Genomic DNA, 19,910 nt, shown 5'->3' with positions numbered 1-19,910 from the left:
CAGTTCTGGTCTGCTTCACTGTCACTTTCATGAACTCTCCTCTCTCGGATGTTGGCTGTTATGCTGCCCTCTGCTGGACACAAAGGGGAAACACATCTGACTTGTACAAATCTTATACACTCTGAGGTGAATGTTCAGATAACTGGTCACAAGCCATCTTGCAAGCCGTCACATGACCGTCATCACAGATCGAGCCATGAAGAGGAGCCTGTATGTGCTCTACATCGATAACAAGGTTTTGGTGCAGGCTGGAGGCAGTGGGCTAGTGTCCATTACCTGAGAAGCTCCTGCTGTGGGCATGGTCTTGATTGACCTGTCTGAGGACAATTCATATGGTAAACAGGGTGGTCCACATTGAAGACAGCGCCTCTCCCAGGAGAGTGGTGGTTCCACCTGGATGTAGTGACCCAGGTCGCCTAGATCAGTCATTTTGCATCCATGGAAATGGTCCATTGCCTAGAACGGTTCTCCCTCATGGAGAGTAGGACGTCAGATTTGGAGTCTAGCCTTTGCAGAGTTCATCTCTCAACAGTTAGACAGGACTGTCGATGAGACATCGTGAAAGTCTGGTGCTCCATCGACTTGAGCTAATTACTCCTAAGACTTGGTTTTGGGTTTGAATGTTGACCCATTAGCTTGTTCTGCCTTGTGTCCTTCACTCCATGGCGTCTCCGTTGGACCAAGGCAAGGCAGCTAATTTGATTATGGTTCATGCCCATGTCATTTCACCATTTCATGGTTGGGTTGATGGTTTGGTTGGCATCTTTTAGTGGGCCAGCTTCTGAAAGGGGCCTGATTCTTGAATGAGTGGCTGTGGCTGTAGAGCAGTTGTCCTCCAACCAGAAGGATGGTGGCTCGAATCCCAGCCCATGCCTCATAGATGTTGAATGCACTACTGGACTGGAAGTAGCTTTGGATAAAAGCTGAATGACTTGTAATGTTGTGACCTGGGAAATCATTGGGCAAGTTGGTCTTTAACTTACTTTAGATCCTTCACAGATCTTTGAACCTTTATGAGCTGCAGAAATATTATATTTTACATTTCCAGTCAGGCGCTGCATAGACAGCTACGTCAGGTCCTCAGGGGTCCTCACTGCCCTGAGCCTCCGCCTGATCACAACCCACCGGAGAACATCTCGACTTTCACCGGAGAACAAGCGGAGAACAAGCGGAGAACATCTCGACCCTCAGCAGAACCTCCGGGACTCGAGAGGCTGCTGGAGGAATGATGGGCGGCCGGTCGAGTGCGTTAGCTGCGGGGCTGTGCGGGGCTCTGTTCCTCGGGTACTGTGTCTACTTCGACAGGAAGAGACGGAGCGACCCGGAGTTCAGGAACCGGCTGCGGGAGCGTGAGTGTTGACCTCCTCTTCTTCACCTTCACCGGGCCCGGGAGGGGCTCCGTCCGGTCCGTGTGGTCCGGTCCCTGTGGTCCGGTCCCTGTGGTCCGGTCCCTGTGATCTGGTCCCTGTGATCTGGTCCCTGTGATCCGGTCCGTGTGGTCCGGTCGCTGTGGTCCGGTCCGTGTGGTCCCTGTGATCCGGTCCGTGTGGTCCGGTCCCTGTGATCCGGTCCCTGTGATCCGGTCCGTGTGGTCCGGTCGCTGTGGTCCGGTCCGTGTTGGTCGTGTGGTCCGGTCCCTGTGGTCCGGTCCCTGTGATCTGGTCCGTGTGGTCCGGTCCGTGTGGTCCGGTCCCTATGATCTGGTCCGTGTGGTCCGGTCCGTGTGGTCCGGTCCCTGTGATCTGGTCCGTGTGGTCCGGTCCGGTCCGGCTCGGTTTGGTTTTGTTCTTCTTTGTCTTTTCCCGGTTTCCCACAGGCTCAGACCCGGTTCGGTTCGGTCCACCATGCTGACAAACTGAACTCAATTAACACCGTCCCCAGGTTAATTGAGCTCATGTGTTAAACTGGTTTAACATTGGTTCTCCACATGTTCTCCACATGTTCTCCACATGTTCCTGTGGGTTCTGCAGGTTTATTGGAGATCGTTTGTCTTTGACCCTGTGATTGGCTGAGGACCTGTCCAGGAATGAGTCATATAGACACTTTTAATTAGACATTATGGAGATTTGAAGAAAGGATCATTTGTATTATCCGTTTGCTGTTGTTACTTGATTTTACCTTCAAAAATCTACTGAATATGGAAGTTTCCTCTGGCGGCGGCCAAACGTTTGCTCACATCAGACATCTTGTCTAATACTGTAAATGTCCCCATTGGGGGACTAATAAAGGACTCACTTCTCTTATCTGATCTTTTATCTCCTATGTCATATCTGATCTGATCTCTGATCTGATCTGTGATCTGAACGTGGGTTGAACCGCGGTGTTTGATGGGCTCTGTGGTTCTGGTCCCAGGCAGGAGGAAGCAGAAGGCAGTGAAGGAGAGCGCAGGTCAAGCAAAGGTGAGAACAGTCTCTTCTCTGTTGATGTGTTCAGATTCTCAGATTCTCAGATTCACAACAAATGAATGATAAACACTGATTCAGTTTAAAAATTCAGTGAAATGTTTCTGACTCAAAACTGAAGAATCATTCTACACAGTCCTTCTGACTTATTTTGATCATTATTATCAGTGAAGTTTTGTTATTCTCTTAAAATCACATGTTATTTTAATACAGGTTCTAAAGGCAGATCTTTCACACTAGTTTTAGCAGTTTCAAACTTTTATAGTCGACATAATGTCCATGAAAGTTCTTGTTTGAACCACCGACGGGTTCATATTGTTGTTTTGAGACAGTTGGTTTCACCAGACGTTAAATCGCTCTGTTCTATGATCTACAGCCGCCTCAGTCTCTAGGTGTGTGTTGTTGTGTGGACGTCACCTCAGACGGTTTCTTCCACCACGGAAAGTCGCACAATAACACAAACTGACGAGATCGAAGCAGCGGTAGATGTTAGAGGTGCCAAGTAAAGTGTATGTTTTTATCAATGGACTCGGTTGATCTGCCCTAAAGTTGGACCAGTATTCAGCTTAGGACCATGAGTAAAAGTTTTCCAGACTCTGAAGACCAGTTGTTTTAAACTGAAAGTTGATTCTCCTGCAGCTCCCGGACCTGAAGGACGCTGAGGCGGTGCAGAAGTTCTTCCTGGAGGAGATCCAGCTGGGGGAGGAGCTGCTGGCTCAGGGTAACACCCCCTCACCTACAGCAAATTCATTTTATTCAGTCTCGCTCTCAGGTCGGACGAAATTGTCTGGATAATTGTCTCTTGTGTTTCCGTCTCCTTCCACAGGAGACTATGAGAAAGGTGTGGACCACCTGACCAACGCCATCGCAGTGTGTGGTCAGCCTCAGCAGCTGCTGCAGGTCCTGCAGCAGACTCTGCCGCCGCCCGTCTTTCAGATGCTGCTCACCAAACTGCCCAGCATCAGCCAGGTAGGCCCACCATCGCCTTAACTGGTCCAACTCCATCCACTGGGCCAGACGTCTTCCTGACTGTCCATGTTTTGTTGTTTTGAAAATGAAAACACTGCTGTGAACCTTTGTCTTCTTGCAGCGTATCGTGAGCGCACAGAGTCTGAGTGAGGATGATATAGAATGAGGAGAAGGCTGAGAGGAAACGACCCCCCCGCCCAACCATCACCCATCCTCCTCCTCCTCACCTGGACCTCCTCGTTACATCATGACCGTCCAACGCCTGCGTCACTCAGGCCGTCACTTCCCACCACGGCGTCCTAAGGGAACTCCTTTTTATTCCTGGTTTGTCCGTGACAGTTTTGTTAGGTTTTGTTTTTTTAATGGAAATTACCCGTTTTGGGGTAAAATATCCCCGTCAGAAAACTTTTAACAAGCTCCAACATTAACTGTACATGTGCTGACTAACTGGCCCGGGTCTTTGTTTCCAACCGCAATCAGCTGCTGACGGCCTCGTACACCAGGTGGCGCTGTCACACGTTATTCATGATGTCAGTCGTAGAAACATCGTCTCCTCTGCTTCTCAGTATTTATTGTTCTGTTATCATCTGTCTGATGCAAACACTTTTTACAAAGTGATGAAATGTTTTGTTCGTGTTAAAGACGATGAACCTCTTTAGAGAAATAAAATAAAAAGCTGAACAAACAGTGAAGTTGTGTTTTGACTGACGTAACAAGGGCAGAGCAGATGATTGACAGCTCTCTTCTGGTCAATCACTCGCTGCTTTTTTCTGCCAGAATCTTCAAAGTGTTTTGGTTCCACTGTATTTTGCAAATGTCACTGAATTTTCACCTTCAGGAAGATTCAGTGACGGTTACGTTTAAAACCATGTCCAGCAGCGCTCTGATGGCTCAGCCTGTTGAACCTTTACCGACAGAAAACATCTCTGACAAACACTTAACGTCTACTTTTTTAGCTTGGTTCATGTCCCATCTGCTAACATGGAGGTTTACGATCTATACTGCAGCTAGCCACCAGGGGGCGACCCAGAGCTTTTGGCTCCACTTTGTCGTCCATCTTTATTATGTTGTCAGATTTGAGATTCTGATCGGCTCATTCGATTCCTTCGTTAAGATTGATCGAGGAGTCAAAATGAAACTTTTGAATTTATTTGTGTTCACAATTTACAGATTTAAAGGTTTAAGAAAATCCTTTTGATAAAGAACAGCAACAGAAAATGTCCAATAAAACAAGGTAGAAACTTGTGTTTTCTTTGAGAAGTTGAATCATGTGCTCAGTCTAAAGTTTCCTCGGGTCAGATGTGAACAGTTTTGTTCGGCTTCACTTTCTTCTTCAGTTTCTTCTTTTTAATTGGATCCACCATTTGTCCTTTGAAGGATCCGGAGCTTTTGGTCGGCCTTTGCTGGTTTCCTATGAACTTCTTTTGAGACTTAAAACCTCCTCTCTCCCGCCCGGGGCCCTTGGCGGGGCCCTTGGCGGCGCTCTTGGCGGGGCCCTTGGCGGCGCCCTTGGCGGCGCTCTTGGCGGGGCCCCTTCCCGGCCTCCCTGTGGTTCCTCTGTCGTTTGTTTTCTTCTTTTGTTTTTCTTTCTTCACGGACCTCTTCACCCGGACGGCTCGGCCCTCCAGCTTCGAGCCGTCCAGTTTCAACGCCAGCTGGACCGAGTCGGGACTCTGAGGACACACACAGGTAAAATGTGTTAAAACACAGTCGATGTCCAGATTTAGTGTCTTTATAAATACTATCTTTTGATCAAATTTAAGAAATCTTGTATAATATGAGTTATTTATGAAGTGTAGTTGTGATGAGGAGGAGGACGATGGTCGCAGCCTCTTCATCAGAAAGCTCCGAGTCGTCGTACCTCAAACAGGATGTATCCAAATCCTTTCCCCAGCCCAGAGTTCTGGTCTCGGACGAGTCTCACTGCCTCCACTGAGCCACACTCCTCAAAATGTTGTCGAAATGCACTTTCGTTTATTTCTAAAATCAGATTTAACAAGTTAGTGTTGAAGTTCATCTGCTGCCGTTCCCTGAACCAGAACACTGAGGAAAAACTCACCGAACGAGAGGTTCCCCACGAAAACAGAACGTTTGTGATCGTGCTGCAAGAGGAGAACACGAAGGATTAATCATCACGTGAGTTGGAGCACAGAGTTTGGACAGATGTTAACTAACGTTGAAGACCTACTGATGAGCTGTCAGTCACTCGGTCCACTCGGATGTGGAAGTCTTTCTCGATCTCCGTGCCGTTACTGCGGAACAGAATAAACACGTGATGAGTTAATAACAGCTGCGTGTTATTATAACGTGGTATTGGTCCAGGTTTGCTGCGACCGTCTGACCTTTCCAACGCCTTGGCGACGCCGTCATCGTCTGTAAACACCACGTAGGCATTAACGCTTTGCTTCTTGGGATGAATTTTGCGTCTGAGGTATAAATGAAAGATGCTGTTGATTGGTGGTTTCAGTTGCAGTGAAAGTTAACTGTGATTTCCAGTGAGGGATTAACGAAGCAGCTGGTGTCAGAGGAAAACTGGTTGCAACTGACGAGTTTCTCTCTTTGTTTCATTATCTTTTCTAAAAACTCTTGAACCTGAAGTGGACATAACGTCAGGTTTGATTACAACGATACAAAACAGAGAAAATCTAAGAAGTAGGTACAGATGAAATACAAAGAACTAATCTTTCCAAACTGGAGATTTATGTAAATGAATCAACAAATCAACTCGTCGTTTTCTCATATTTCATCTTTAAAAACAAACGTTTTTCATATTATGAAAATGTGTTAAGAACAAAATCTAACAGAAAACGTACTTGATGGCTGCGACTTTCCGGGATATGGAGGGATCCTCTCTGACCTGCAGGGAACAAACAGATCATGTGACTGATGTCGGGGAACATTCGGACGTTCACTCCAACACACCTGAAAACACAGGTCACATGACCGTCACTGGTCATGTGATGTAAACAGGAAGTAGATTGTCTCCTCTGCAGCTGGTTGCTTAGTAACAGAAACTCCTCTGAAGGAGGAGCAGTGAAGGTGAAGAGTCAGAGCAGGGACGACGAGGTGGAACTGTAACTGACAGGAAGTGTTAGCGACGCTTTGTGTTCACCGCTGGTAGTCGAGTCACGTGACTGATGAGAACCAATCAGGAAGAGAACGTCTGCGTCATCGTTTACTAAAGTCTCAGTTTCTGTTCAGACTCAAACACAAACCCAGAGTTTTCAAAATGAAAACGAGAGCAGAAGCATTTACACAAGTCTCCAACAGGAGTAACCATAGCAACAGTGATGAGTTTTAAAACTGAAAGGTCTCTGGGCGAAGTCGGAATCTCTGAACACACAGAGTCAAATAAGAGAATATCAGATTTAAATGACAAAGATTCAAAGCTGCATTCACAGCAGCTTTTAAATCTGAAAAATCATTTCAGCAAAATCACATTAAAAACTCTCCCCAGATATTTGTTTCCATGAACTTGTGTATTTTGTTGTGTTTTCACTTTCCTCAACCACGAGACCAGTCACAATGTCACTGGTCTTACTCCCGTCAACGCACACAGATGAATTTAACTGTGACACTTTGTGGTGCGTCAGTGGTGATGGACAAACTGTTTCCTGTTGTGTTTTTGTGTCTGTGTTTTTACCACAGAGCGAAAGCGGATGGACTCGATGGATCCTTTATTCCTGAAGAGGCTCCGCAGGGTCTGAAGCACAGAAGAAGAACATCAGGTCAGATGATCCATCAACAACAGGAAACACATGATAATGGTCGCGCTCTTTAATCTCTACCTTCTTGGTGCAGCTGATGGGCAGGTTACCCACAAACACCGTCCTCTTTCTCTTCACTGACTCTTCCTCTCTGCAGGCTTTCGTCCTCTGCCTCTTCATCACCCACAACTCTGTATCGTTCTCTCTACCCGACCCTGAAGCCTTCCTCTTCTTCACGGACGTCCCCTTCCCTCGCTCGTCTTCGTCTGCCTCCTGCAGGCTGCTCTCTCTGAGGAAGAGGACGAAGGAGACGCCAGAGTCACAGATGAAAGTTTTCAAAAAGAAAACTCTTTTTAAAAAAGATTCAGTGATTTACATTTTTCAAAAAGATGTAGGGAAGAAAAAGACCAGCAGCTCTTTGGATCTAGAATCGGATTGGTCTGTTTTTGAACTTCTCACCTGTTCTCCAGCTTCTGTTCGGCCGCTGATTTCTCTGGCAGCTTCTTCTTCTGACCTTTGACCTCTGGAGTCTCCTTCTGCTGCTGCTGCTGCTCCGAGCCCCTCTGAACCGGCTGCCGACAACAAGGACACGTTAAAGCCTCGTGTGACAATACACACCTACACACTGTGGCTGTCACAAACATCCACCAGAGCATGTTCGGTTCCCTCCTGTGTCTGTGCTGGACTCACCTCGGGCGCAGGCTGAAACAGAAGAGACGCAGCCGGTGTCGTGGTGCTGAACAATGCCGCCAGCGAGCCAGACGCCGCAGAACTCTTCTTAAACAAACTCCCTGACACCTGACCCACCACGTAGTCAGAGGCCGGTTCTGAAGACGCCTCAGCACTGAGGACACAGGAAACTCATTTACATAAAGAGACAGTAAACGAAATATCACTGATTTTATTTTGTGTTTAAACAGAGTGACGAGGTTTAGGACGGACGGACGGAGAGACAGATGGATAGATGGACAGATAGATAGATGGACAGATGGATAGATGGACAGATAGATAGATGGACAGATAGATAGATACAGCGGGTAAAATAAGTATTGAACACGTCACCATTTTTCTCAGTACATATATTTCTAAAGGTGCTATTGACATGGAATTGTCACCAGATGTCGTTAACAACTCAAGTAATCCATACATACAAAGAAAACCTAACAAATAAGTTCAGAAATTAAGTTACGTGTAATCAAATGGAATGACACAGGGAAAAAGTATTGAACACGCTAACTGAAATTGATTTAATACTTCGTACAAAAGCCTTAGTTGGTGATGACGGCTTCAAGACGCCTCCTGTATGGAGGGTTATGGAGAAACCAGTCACATGCATTGCTCAGGTGTGATTTTGGCTCATTCTTCCACACAAACAGTCTTCAACTCCTGAAAGTTCCGTGGGCCTCTTCTATGAACTCTGATCTTTAGTTCTTTCCATAGATTTTCTGTTGGATTCAAGTCAGGTGATTGGCTGGGCCATTCCAGCAGCTTTATTTTCTTTCTCTGAAACCAATTGAGAGTTTCCTTGGCTGTGTTTGGGATCCTTGTCTTGCTGAAATGTCCCCCCCCTCGTTTCATCTTCATCATCCTGGTAGATGGCAGCAGATCTTTATCAAGAATGTCTCGGTACATTTTTCCATTCATCCTTCCTTATATGAAGTTTGCCAGTGCCGTATGTTGAAGACCAGCCCCACACCGTGATGTTCCCACCTGGGGGGATGTGCAGTGCCCTTTGACCTCCACACATGGTGTGTGTTATGACATCCAAAGAGTTCCATTTTGGTCTCATCGGACCAGACGTTATTCTCCCAGTATTTCACAGGCTTGTCTAAATGTTGTGCAGCAAACTTTAAACGAGCTTCAACGCAGTCTTGCGTGGTGAGCGTGCATACAGGCCACGGCGGTTGAGTGCATTACTTCCTTCTGTAACCAATGCCATCAGTATGTTTTGGAACAATAAGGTTGTGAAGGTCTTGAGAGCTCTTTGCTTTCACCATCATGAGATGTTTCTTGTGTGACACCTTGGTGATGAGACACCTTTTCATCGGCCATCAGTCGGGACTGAACCAGCTGATGTTCTTTCCACTGACAAGGGGCAGGATTGATTTCTAATTACTGACAGAGTTCAGCTGGTGTCTTGTCTTTCCATGCCTCTTTGCACCCCCCTTTCTTCAGGTGTTCAATACTTTTTCCCTGTGTCATTCCATTTGATTACACATAACTTAATTTCTGAACTTATTTGTTTGGTTTTCTTTGTATGTATGGATTACTTGAGTTGTTACTGACATCTGGTGAAAATGTCATGTCAATAGCACCTTTAGAAATATAGTTACTGAGAAGAATGGTGACGTGTTCAATACTTATTTTACCCGCTGTAGATAGATAGAAGGATAGGATAGAAGGATAGATAGAAGGATGGATGGATAGAAGGATAGAAGGATAGATAGATATAAAGAAGGATAGATAGATAGATGATAGATAGCTATGATAGACATATGATAGATAGATAGATAGATAGATAGATAGATAGATAGATGATAGATAGATAGACAGATAGACAGATGGATAATAGATACATAGATAGTCCGTCACAGTAACTGAGTCCATGTAAAACAAAGTAAACAAACCTGTGGTCAACTTTCTTCTTCATTGTTTCTTCAGATTGTTACTTGCGTTACTTGCGTTACTTCCGCTCCTTTCTTCTTCTTCTTCTTCTTCTCGTTGAATTTAATGATAAATGAACAATAAACACACTTGAGCGGAAACGACCGTTCACATGTTCTCCAGCCGCACTCTGCTGTCCTGCTGACAATTCTGTCCCCCGGGAAACACGGTCACATTAACACAAAGCTTCCGCTGATGTTTCCAGAGTTTAATTGTGACGTGAACGGTGAACGACAGACTTCCGGTCAGATAACTGTGACTTAACACTTAAAGAGTAAATATATGAAAATACAAATTAAATTATTTATCTGTTCATTTCTAAATTATAAGTTCATTTCATTTAAAGCTTCAAGCGGAAACAGGTACGACGACGAAACGAGTCACTTCCGGTGCAGCTTGCCTGTGTTGTGGTCGTCAGCCGAGGAAGCTAACACTTAGCCGAGGAGGCTAACTCTTTAGTGTCTCTGCGGTTACACCTTGTGTCTTCTCCATGGGAATCGAACACACGGAGCCGGAGGTGCCGGACGATGCGGTGGGCAGGCGGGTGTTCTGCGGCGCGGAGCGGGCCACGGTCCGGTACGTGGGCCCGGTACCACCGACAGAAGGTCAGAACCGACACATCATGTCACAGCCTCATCGTGTGGATGATACTATAGAGTGTACATAAGAGAAATACAAGGATCATGAATCATGTGTTGAATCATCACACAATCTCTGAGCTGTCAATCAATCAGTTGTATTAGTGTAGTTCATATTCACAGTTTGTCTCAGAGATATTTAACAAGGTGAGACGTCCTCTGTCCTTAACCCTCAAGAGTCAATCTACTAAAACCTTTAACAGGTAGAGAAGGTAGAAACCTCAGAGACACGTGAGGATCCGTCTCCCAGGACGGACACTAGTCCAGTAGATACCAGGTGTAATGTGTGTGTGTGTGTGTGGGGGGGGTGCGTTCAGGGCTGTGGCTCGGTGTGGAGTGGGAGGAGCCCAGCAGAGGTAAACATGACGGCAGCCATGACGGAGTCCAGTATTTCACATGCAGGTAAGATTCATCACTTTAAAGCTGCTCAATGCTACTGAATCAGGATTCTTCATGTTTCACAGTTTCCTGCTGAATCTTGGAGATAAACTCTGGTTGTTAATAACTTCAGAGTGTTTCTAACTGATCTCAGTTCAGCTTCACTCTTCAGCTGCAGCTGGTTGTGACAGTTGAAGCTGACTCTCAGTCAGTTCTTCTCACAGGAGATGGAACCCACTCAGCAGAGTTACAGAGAACAGACGCTCAGGGAGAGAAGGAGGAAACTTTCTCATGTTCACACTAAACATCAGACTCACTCTCATCCAGCTGCTGCTTTAGAATAAACAGTTTCAGACATGAACACAAGTTGAGCTATAAACCGTCTTCACCACACGATGGAAACATTCAGGGATATTTTTATTATAATTATTTACAGTCTGTGATTGTAAAAATTGAAAGAGTTTAATTTCTGTTGATAGAATAACTTGTCTGATGACCAGTGATGTAGATCTGATAGATTCAGTTGTCTCTCAGACATGCTACAGGCGGCTCCTTCGTCCGTCCAGCGAAGGTGAGCTTCGGCGTGGACTACCTGACCGCTGTGCGACAGGCGTACGACAACGACCCAGACAAACTGCTGAGTGACACAGTGTCCGCTATGTTTAAGAAGCCCATCCAGGAGCGCAGGTACGACGCTGTGAGGAGGAAGAGGTGAAGATGAAGATCAGTTCATTTCACCCCCTGCTTGTGTCTCTAGTTTTCAGAGTCTGACGGCAGCGTTGCTTGGAGACCGTCAAGTGAACGGACCCGGAAGTGACGGAGAAATCAGGAAAACCACACCCAGTATCTTTTCAGAGTTGCGCCGACCTCGGCTGAACTTAAACATTAATGATATTTTTATTGTTCCATTCAGAGTCAACTACTCGGCCAAAAGTATATGGACACCAAAGCACAGCACCCAGATCCAAACTGTGGGCAACAGAACATCCACTTGGTCTGAGTCTGTCTCTGTAGAATCACATGTGTTGTTAAAAGTCCAGTAAAGTGTGGATTTGGACACGTGATACATTCAATATTAATAAACCAGTGATTGTTGTCACTGTGCGTGTGATCGTGTTCAGTGAAGCTTTAACGTCAGTGACCAGACATCAAGTGGTTGGACATGTGTCGCAGTCTGTTGTCCTGCTGGGAGGACGTGTCCACCATCACTGGGCAGCTGGAGGGACTGGAGGTTCTCCAGCTCAGGTAGTGTGTGTGTGTGTGTGTGTGTGTGTGTGTGTGTGTGTGTGTGTGTGTGTGTGTGTGTGTGTGTGTGTGTGTGTGTGTGTGTGTGTGTGTGTGTGTGTGTGTGTGTGTTGTGTGTGTGTTGTGGTTGTGTTGTGGTTGTGTTGTGGTTGTGGTTGTGGTTGTGTTGTGGGGGTGTGTGTCTCTCTGAATGTGTGTGTCACTGAACATTGTTTTGTTGTGTAGCTACAACACTCTGCGTTTGCCCTCCGACTCCTCGTCTCTGTGTCGGTCGTTCTTCAGCCTCAAAGTTCTCAGTCTGATCAGATGTGACCTCACCTGGCCACAGGTACACAACTGGCTAGATCACACACACACACACACACACACACACACACACACACACACACTAACAAACATATTTCAAATATCTGTGCTATTTCTATGTTTTTATGCTGTGGTCAAATTACATAGGACATATTTATTAAATATGATATTTATGAATATATAAAAACATGTACACACAAAATATTCACACATTCTTTAAATACAGTTTTTTAAGTTCTATTGGACTTGATACTGGAATTTATTTTTCTGTAAATACATGTTTAACATAATATTTCAGTACCTTAAGGAAATTATTTAATAATTTGGAAATTGATATATAACTATCTGAGGATTTATACCAACATTCCAGTAACTGTAGCTAAAGCACATGTTAAACACTATTTTCAACTGATTTGTTAAAATTGTCCGATGTGTATTTATGATTCAAAATACTTACCCAACAATGAGATGAACTATCTGCCCCTGGTTTGGAAATTATAAATACCAGTGCTAAGGAACTGTACAAATGCATTTTATATCAATATATTTTACAATATTTTTCCTTTACAGTGAAGAAAAGTAAAAAGTTCTGATGAGAATGGTTTTTACATATTTCATATGTGTTTACTTTGTTTTAAATGTTGGACTAATAATATCTATATATGCATTATCAACTGTAGCATGAAGTAAGTGAAGAACATGTATTTACAGACATTATATTTTATACATATTATCTTTATTGGTGTACTTTTTGGGGTTTAATTTAGGTACAGAGTTATATACAATGACAATATATTTCTCTGTATTCATAAATATTATATAGAAAAGTGTATAGGCATAAAAACTAAGATTGAAAATTCCTACATCAGAATTAGTTTCACCAGTATGTGTGAGTATTTTGTGTATATGCTTTGAATGTAATAGAACATCATTTAATGTTATTTAGAAGGATTTCCTATGTCGTCACGTTTACATCCTGAACCTTTCTCTCGTTGCTCAGATCCTGGAGTGCGCCCCCATGTGGCCACAGCTAGAGGATCTCTGTGTGGAAGAAAACAACATCACGGAGCTGCAGAGGTGACGTTGGTTTACTTCAGAGCCACGTTTGTTTCCTGTCGTCCTGATGCTAACTGCTGTGTCTCTTAAAGGCCGGAGGGCGTCCTGCAGAACGTCACCAAGCTCAATCTGTCCCGAAACCCCTTAATGCAGGAGACGCTGGTGAATCTCTCTGCTCTACCCAGGTGGAGTATGCTCAATGATAAACTGATTTAACCTCTGAGCTCTGCAGGAGAAATGTTCCTACAACCTCAGCTAAAAGGTTCTGAGTCAATAAACTTTAATATTGAGCTGCCGAGAACTTTTGAATTGTGCCTAGTGCTTAACATCTAAGACATCAAAGGAATCTTTCCTGGCTAAACCCACTGGAAAAGAGAAAGCCACACTCTAGCAAAGCCCTCGAACAACGTGCGATTATTCAAAAACAATAAGTCCTATCTGTGAAATAAAGACACCGTTAGAATCCCAAGACTTTGCCGAACACTCAGATATCTTTTTTTATTGGTCAGAGTTAAGAAATGGAACCGTGGGAGCGAGTTAGAAACGTTTGACTGATTTGCTCCTTCCAGAAATTTCCTCTCAATAATTAGACCGAATGGAGAGAGGCAACGGAGAACTACAGGTTTAGCTCTGATAGATTTCATAGCGACACTTCTGCGACGCTAACATGATTTCCTATGTTTTGATATAAAAATCCTGTATGACAACCTCCATTTGTGGCTTTGAGAGAAAATCTGTCCTGCTCCACTCTTGCTCTAAATGGCCGAGAGACCTTGACTCCCATTCATTTATTTTGGGCTGTTTTTTTTTTTGATTTTCGAGGAAACCATTTGGCGAATGTCTTAGAATCGTCACAGCTCACCATTCACGACCGAGCTGCTATATGATGCTGAAATATTCTTGTGCATGTACGACGAAAACTGCGGGAGGAGAAGCGGGACAAAATTTCATACTGAAGAAGAATAAGAAGTAGTCAAATAATAAGTATGCAGAATAGTAATATTATGCATGCATAGGCACACATAATAAATGAAAAAGGTACTGAAACTCTTTTATAGATTTAAAAAAATGCTAAACTCTGACTTTCTTTTTATCAATAAAAACAAAACACATGTTTCTATAAACATTTCGTTTTTTTTAGATTTGAACATTTTGTTTTTCACTGCATGCAATGAAACATGATGACGTCATCGTGATGTCACAGCATGATGACGTCATTGTGATGTCACAGCATGATGACGTCATCGTGATGTCACAGCATGATGACGTCATCGTGATGTCACAGCATGATGACGTCATCGTGATGTCACAGCATGATGAGGCCTGGACTTTCAGCTTCAGAAACTATGAACGTTCTGAATATTAAGGTTTTTATTTGGTTCCACTTAAACAGGATCATTTTCAGGGTTAAAGGGTAACTTCCCCCATCATCTCCTCACCACTATGATGGATGGGGGGGTGAAGTGTTTGAGTCCACAAAACACTTCTGGAGTTTCAGGGGTAAATCAATCAAATTGTCCCCCGACCTTCTAGACCTATAGCAGCAGAACTAAGATCAGGTCTAAGACAAACCTGGACCAGCTCTAACTATAACTTTATCGTAAAGGAAGGTTTGAATCTTCAACGTACAGAGGGAGTCTGCCTCCAGAACTGAAGCTGAGATGATTCCACAGGAGAGGAGCTTGATGCTGAAGCTCTGGCTCCTCCTCTGCTTTAGAGACTTTAGGGACAACAGCCTGAATTCTGGGAGCTCAGGGCTCTAGTGGTGATAAGGTACGATCAGCTCTTTAAGGTTTGATGCTGCCATATTATTAATGTAGGTGAGGAGGAGGGTTTTAAATTCTAAATGTAACAGGAAGTCAGTGTAGTGAAGCTAACACAGGAGACATGTGGTCTCTGGTCCTGGTTCTCTTCAGGACACGTGCTGCAGCATTTAGGACAAGCTGCAGAGTCTTTAACGACTTCCTGCTGGAGCCTGATAATAAGGAATTACACAGTGTTGCAACATAATCAAATACAACTGAAGTAACTGTGACAGATTCTTCAGAAGTAAAAAACGTTAACCATTAAACTGTGAAAATCATTGATTTGAGTGTGTAGAATGTAGTGACATCTAGTGGTGAAGTGTCGTGTTGCAGCTGAACACCCCTCACATCACCCCCCTCCCCTTCCAAACTACCTGTGGTAGCTTCAGTTGTTATTAAAACTCAAAAGGTTTAGTTTGTCCAGTGTGGGCTACTGTAAAAAACATGGCTGCTTCCGTAAAGAGGACCCACTCCCGATGTAAATATAAAAGTATTTAAATATAAAGTATTAAATATAAAGCACTCATTCTTGGGTAAAGAACATCCTGGTAATAGATCCTTTCAGCTAAATCCTACACACTGGACCTTTAAAAGCAGTTTGACCTTTGACCTGTGCAGCAGCTGCAGATTTAATTTAAAACACAAATCACAGACTTCACTCCATGAATCAACAGCATGAGGTGTTTTATATCTCATGTGTTTGTGTTTTCAGACTGAAGCAGCTGAGCTTGTCTCAGTGCGGACTGTCCGTCATCAGGTTCGACGACGCTGCTCCTGGTAAAAATATTAACACTGTGTACCAGTTACTGAGGAACAGCGCCCCCTGCAGCCACATGTGGTGATTAGCTCTGTCTCTGGGTCTGATGAAGTGTTTTCATGTAAAACAAAGTGAATCAATGTGTTGACTGGGTCGTCCCTCTGGATATTACCCATGATCCTCTGCTTCCTGACACTGAAGAGCTGCAGCTGTAACAAATCCACCAAACTTCAGGATTCTTCATGTTTCACAGTTTCCTGCTGAATATTGGAGATAAACTCTGGTTGTTAATAACTTCAGAGTGTTTTTAACTGATCTCAGTTCAGCTTCACTCTTCAACTGAAGCTGATTGTGACAGTTTGTGACTCTCAGTCAGTTCTCAATTAAATAAAGTTAATTTAAAGAACTTATTCATTTTATATTTACTTTCTTTAAGTTAAGTTAAACTTTATTCAGTGTTTTTGTGTTTGAGCAGGTTCACAAACCGACAAGTTTCCAGAACTGAGGGAAGTGAATCTGAATGACAACAACATCTCGGAGGTCTCACACACACACACACACACACACACACACACACACACACACACACACACACACACACACACACACACACACACACACACACACACACACACTATAAAATGAACTCTGTCTCTCTCTCTCTGTCTCTCTCTGTCTCTGTCTCTGTCTCTGTGTCTCTCTCTGTGTCTCTCTCTGTCTCTCTCTCTGTCTCTCTGTCTCTCTCTCTCTCTCTCTCTGTCTCTCTCTCTCTGTCTCTCTCTCTGTCTCTGTGTCTCTGTCTCTCTCTGTGTCTCTGTCTCTCTCTCTGTCTCTCTGTCTCTGTCTCTCTGTCTCTCTCTCTCTGTCTCTGTCTCTCTGTCTCTCTCTCTCTCTCTCTCTCTCTCTCTGTCTCTCTCTCTCTCTCTCTCTGTCTCTCTCTGTCTCTCTCTCTCTCTCTGTCTCTCTCTGTCTCTCTCTCTCTCTGTCTCTCTCTCTGTCTCTGTCTCTCTCTCTCTCTCTGTCTCTCTCTGTCTCTGTGTCTCTGTCTCTCTGTCTGTCTCTCTCAGTGGTGTGTGGTGGACGAGCTGGCGAAACTTGGCAGCTTGATGAAGTTGTTGTGTCGTGGAAACCGTCTGACGAGTAGTGATGGAAACCGAAAAACAGCTGATCAGATTCTGATCGCCAAACTTGGACAACTGGTCACACTCAACAACTGCCAAGTGAGACGTGTGTGTGTGTGTGTGTGTGTGTGTGTGTGTGTGTGTGTGTGTGTGTGTGTGTGTGTGTGTGTGTGTGTGTGTGTGTGTGTGTGTGTGTGTGTGTGTGTGTGTGTGTGTGTGTGTGTGTGTGTGTGTGTGTGTGTGTGTGTGCGCCTGCCAGCTGACTTGTTGCCATGGTTTCCCTCAGATACACCATGAGGAGAGGAGGGGGGCGGAGCTGGACTACATCAAGATGTTTGGAGGGGAGTGGCTGAAGACTGGGGGGCGGAGTCAGACTAGCGACCAGTTCACCCTTCGACATCCGAGATACCAGAGCCTTATTGACAGTAAGCCACGCCCCCGTCACATGACCAGGTCACAGTGAAGAGTGGCTGTAATGAAGCCTAGAGGCAGTAACAGGAAACTACAACAACAAACACTGATGAGCTGTTACATCATATAACACGAATAATGTTTGTGTGTCAGCTGTTTTATCCACGTTCATCAAATCATGTTTTTCACGAAGTTTCCTGTTTGTCAGAGTACGGAGCTCCAGAAGAAGGAGAACTGAAGAAGCCGAAGACGTTTGCCCTGAAGAATCAGCTGTTAAGTGAGTGCCACCCCCGACTGTACACACACAAGTATGTGTGTGTGTATATATATATATATATATATATATATATATATATATATATATATATACACACACACACATATTGCTGCAGCTCATTTTCATTTCACATCTGAGTAAAACACACTGTAAATAAAGATGGACGACATGTCGGCTGTAGTACAGGTCATAAACCCTCCTCCTCCATGTTAGCAGATGGGACCAAACTAAAAAATCAAAGTAGACGTTAAATAAATGTTTGTCAAAGACGTTTCGGTCGTTTCAGCTCGTTCTCATCTCTTTGATGTTTCAAGTGTTTCTGATCAGTTTGGTTTGATCAGTTACTGATGATATAAAACAGGTCATTTGAAGAAGTGTGCATCTTCACTAGCCTCACGATTCACGACCATTTATTTCAATGTATCACGGACAAAATGTTCTATATTACTGCACATGGCTGCTTTTTCATCAATTAATAAAATCTGTCAGACAAACATGAACTCTGTCCTAATAACTTGTGATCGGTGCTGGTGTTTATTGTTAAAGGGTAAAGTGAGCGCAGGTCCGAGGAGGAACAGACTCCGACTCGGACCTTTGATGAGCTTCTGTCTCACATGCAGTCGTCTGCATCACCGTGCATCAGAGGTCGATTTCAGAGGTCAAAGGTCACAGTGACCTCATTTGAGTCTGATTGGTGGAGACAAACAGCCACAGGACGGTGATTCTGGTTGATGTCATGTCGTCCATCTTTATTTACTGTGCTGATGTTTTCTCACCAGAGATCACGTTCCTGTTTCCTGATGACGCAGAGCGGGCGCCCATCCAGAAAACTGTTCCAGGTAGTGTGTGTGTGTGTGTGTGTGTGTGTGTGTGTGTGTGTGTGTGTGTGTGTGTGTGTGTGTGTGTGTGTGTGTGTGTGTGTGTGTGTGTGTGTGTGTGTGTGTGTGTGTGTGTGTGTGTGTTCACCTTGGTCGTGTGTGTGTTCACTGTGTGTGTGTGTGCGTTCACTGTGTGTTCACTGTGTGTTCACTGTGTGTGTGTGTGTTCACTGTGTGCGTGTGCTCACTGTGTGTGTGTGTGTGTGCTCACTGTGTGTGTTCGCTGTGTGTGTGTGTTCACTGTGTGTGTGTTCACTGTGTGTGTGTGTGGATCACTGTGTGTTCACTGTGTGTGTTCACTGTGTGTGTTCACTGTGTGTGTGTGTTCACTGTGTGATCACTGTGTGTGTGCTCACTGTGTGTGTTCGCTGTGTGTGTGTGTGTTCACTGTGTGTGTGTGTTCACTGTGTGTGTGTGTTCACTGTGTGTGTGTGCTCACTGTGTGTGTGTGTGTGTGCGTGTGTTCACTGTGTGTGTGTGTTCACTGTGTGTTCACTGTGTGTTCACTGTGTGTGTGTGTTCACTGTGCGTGTGTGTGTGTGTTCACTGTGTGCGTGTCTGTGTGTGCTCACTGTGTGTGTTCACTGTGTGTGTGTTCACTGTGTGTGTGTGTCTGTTCACTGTGTGTATGTGTTCACTGTGTGATCACTGTGTGTTCACTGTGTGTTCACTGTGTGTGTTCACTGTGTGTGTGTGATCACTGTGTGTGTGTGTTCACTGTGTGTTCTCTGTGTGATCACTGTGTGTGTGTGTTCACTGTGTGTTCACTGTGTGTGTCTGCAGCCTCCATGCTGGTTCAGAAGGTGAAGGGTCTCCTTCAGAGACTGTTGAAGGTTCCTGTTGCAGATCTGAAGCTCACTTACTGCACTCCCAAGGTAACACACACACACAGTGAACAGACACACACACACAGTGAACACACACAGACACACAGAACACACACAGTGAACACAAAGTGAGACACACAGCAACAGTGTGACACACAGACACAAGCATCAGGAACACACACAGCTGCACACACAGACACACACACAGACACACACACGGTTTCTGGTTTAAATCTTGTTTCAGTTTCTAATGAGTGAAAATCAAAGACTTAATAAAAGTTGTATTTGTCTGATCTGAGACTCGTGGTTTCTCCTGTTGATGGTCAAACCTTTGTTTCTCTGTAGAAGCTCGGGACCGAGTTTGAGCTCGACAGCGACACAAAGACTCTACAGTTTTACACCATAGAGGAGGGAGACCAGGTCCTGGTCCGCTGGTCCTGACACAGACCAGGATCAGGACCAGGACCAG

At 44.6% G+C, this 19,910-nt stretch overlaps 3 protein-coding genes across 4 annotated transcripts in view; 2 read left to right on the top strand and 1 right to left on the bottom strand.

The window, feature by feature from the left end:
• The first annotated feature begins 1,079 nt into the window (after positions 1-1,079).
• tomm20b (translocase of outer mitochondrial membrane 20b) lies at positions 1,080-4,058 on the top strand. Its single transcript, XM_035167062.2, has 5 exons — positions 1,080-1,349; positions 2,353-2,399; positions 3,042-3,123; positions 3,229-3,371; positions 3,493-4,058. The coding sequence occupies exons 1-5, from the start codon at positions 1,226-1,228 to the stop codon at positions 3,535-3,537; spliced, it is 441 nt and encodes a 146-aa protein (XP_035022953.1). The 5' UTR covers positions 1,080-1,225; the 3' UTR covers positions 3,538-4,058.
• Positions 4,059-4,504: 446 nt separating this feature from the next.
• Positions 4,505-10,102, bottom strand: rbm34 (RNA binding motif protein 34). 2 transcript variants are annotated; one of them, XM_047341830.1, is made up of 12 exons: positions 9,706-10,102; positions 7,769-7,922; positions 7,538-7,650; positions 7,160-7,367; positions 7,015-7,074; positions 6,185-6,228; positions 5,714-5,797; positions 5,560-5,623; positions 5,431-5,473; positions 5,233-5,351; positions 4,904-5,044; positions 4,505-4,867 (listed from the first exon to the last, which is right to left on the bottom strand). In XM_047341830.1, exons 1-12 carry the CDS (start codon positions 9,726-9,728, stop codon positions 4,667-4,669), a joined length of 1,254 nt encoding a protein of 417 aa, XP_047197786.1. In that variant the 5' UTR covers positions 9,729-10,102; the 3' UTR covers positions 4,505-4,666. The 2 variants fall into 2 exon arrangements, with proteins under 2 accessions (XP_047197786.1, XP_047197785.1); XM_047341829.1 differs by having other exon boundaries at positions 4,505-5,044.
• A 108-nt stretch (positions 10,103-10,210) lies between these two features.
• tbce (tubulin folding cofactor E) overlaps positions 10,211-19,910 on the top strand; it is a 9,962-nt gene continuing 262 nt past the window's right edge. Inside the window, exons 1-16 of the mRNA XM_035167059.2 lie at positions 10,211-10,347; positions 10,698-10,782; positions 11,293-11,445; positions 11,516-11,601; positions 11,904-12,003; positions 12,229-12,331; positions 13,310-13,386; positions 13,458-13,550; positions 15,883-15,947; positions 16,403-16,467; positions 16,995-17,147; positions 17,335-17,473; positions 17,668-17,736; positions 18,516-18,575; positions 19,398-19,489; positions 19,787-19,910. The exon at positions 19,787-19,910 is cut by the window's right edge and continues 262 nt beyond it. Coding sequence (XP_035022950.1) covers positions 10,233-10,347; positions 10,698-10,782; positions 11,293-11,445; positions 11,516-11,601; positions 11,904-12,003; positions 12,229-12,331; positions 13,310-13,386; positions 13,458-13,550; positions 15,883-15,947; positions 16,403-16,467; positions 16,995-17,147; positions 17,335-17,473; positions 17,668-17,736; positions 18,516-18,575; positions 19,398-19,489; positions 19,787-19,882 — 1,551 coding nt within the window. The 5' untranslated portion in view covers positions 10,211-10,232 and the 3' untranslated portion in view covers positions 19,883-19,910. The remainder of the gene's footprint in view (positions 10,348-10,697; positions 10,783-11,292; positions 11,446-11,515; positions 11,602-11,903; positions 12,004-12,228; positions 12,332-13,309; positions 13,387-13,457; positions 13,551-15,882; positions 15,948-16,402; positions 16,468-16,994; positions 17,148-17,334; positions 17,474-17,667; positions 17,737-18,515; positions 18,576-19,397; positions 19,490-19,786) is intronic.

The sequence above is a fragment of the Hippoglossus stenolepis genome, chromosome 2, assembly GCF_022539355.2.
Source record: "Hippoglossus stenolepis isolate QCI-W04-F060 chromosome 2, HSTE1.2, whole genome shotgun sequence".
Lineage (NCBI taxonomy): Eukaryota > Metazoa > Chordata > Actinopteri > Pleuronectiformes > Pleuronectidae > Hippoglossus > Hippoglossus stenolepis.
Note: the sequence above shows the minus strand (reverse complement) of the source record. Positions and strands in the feature narration are given on the sequence as shown.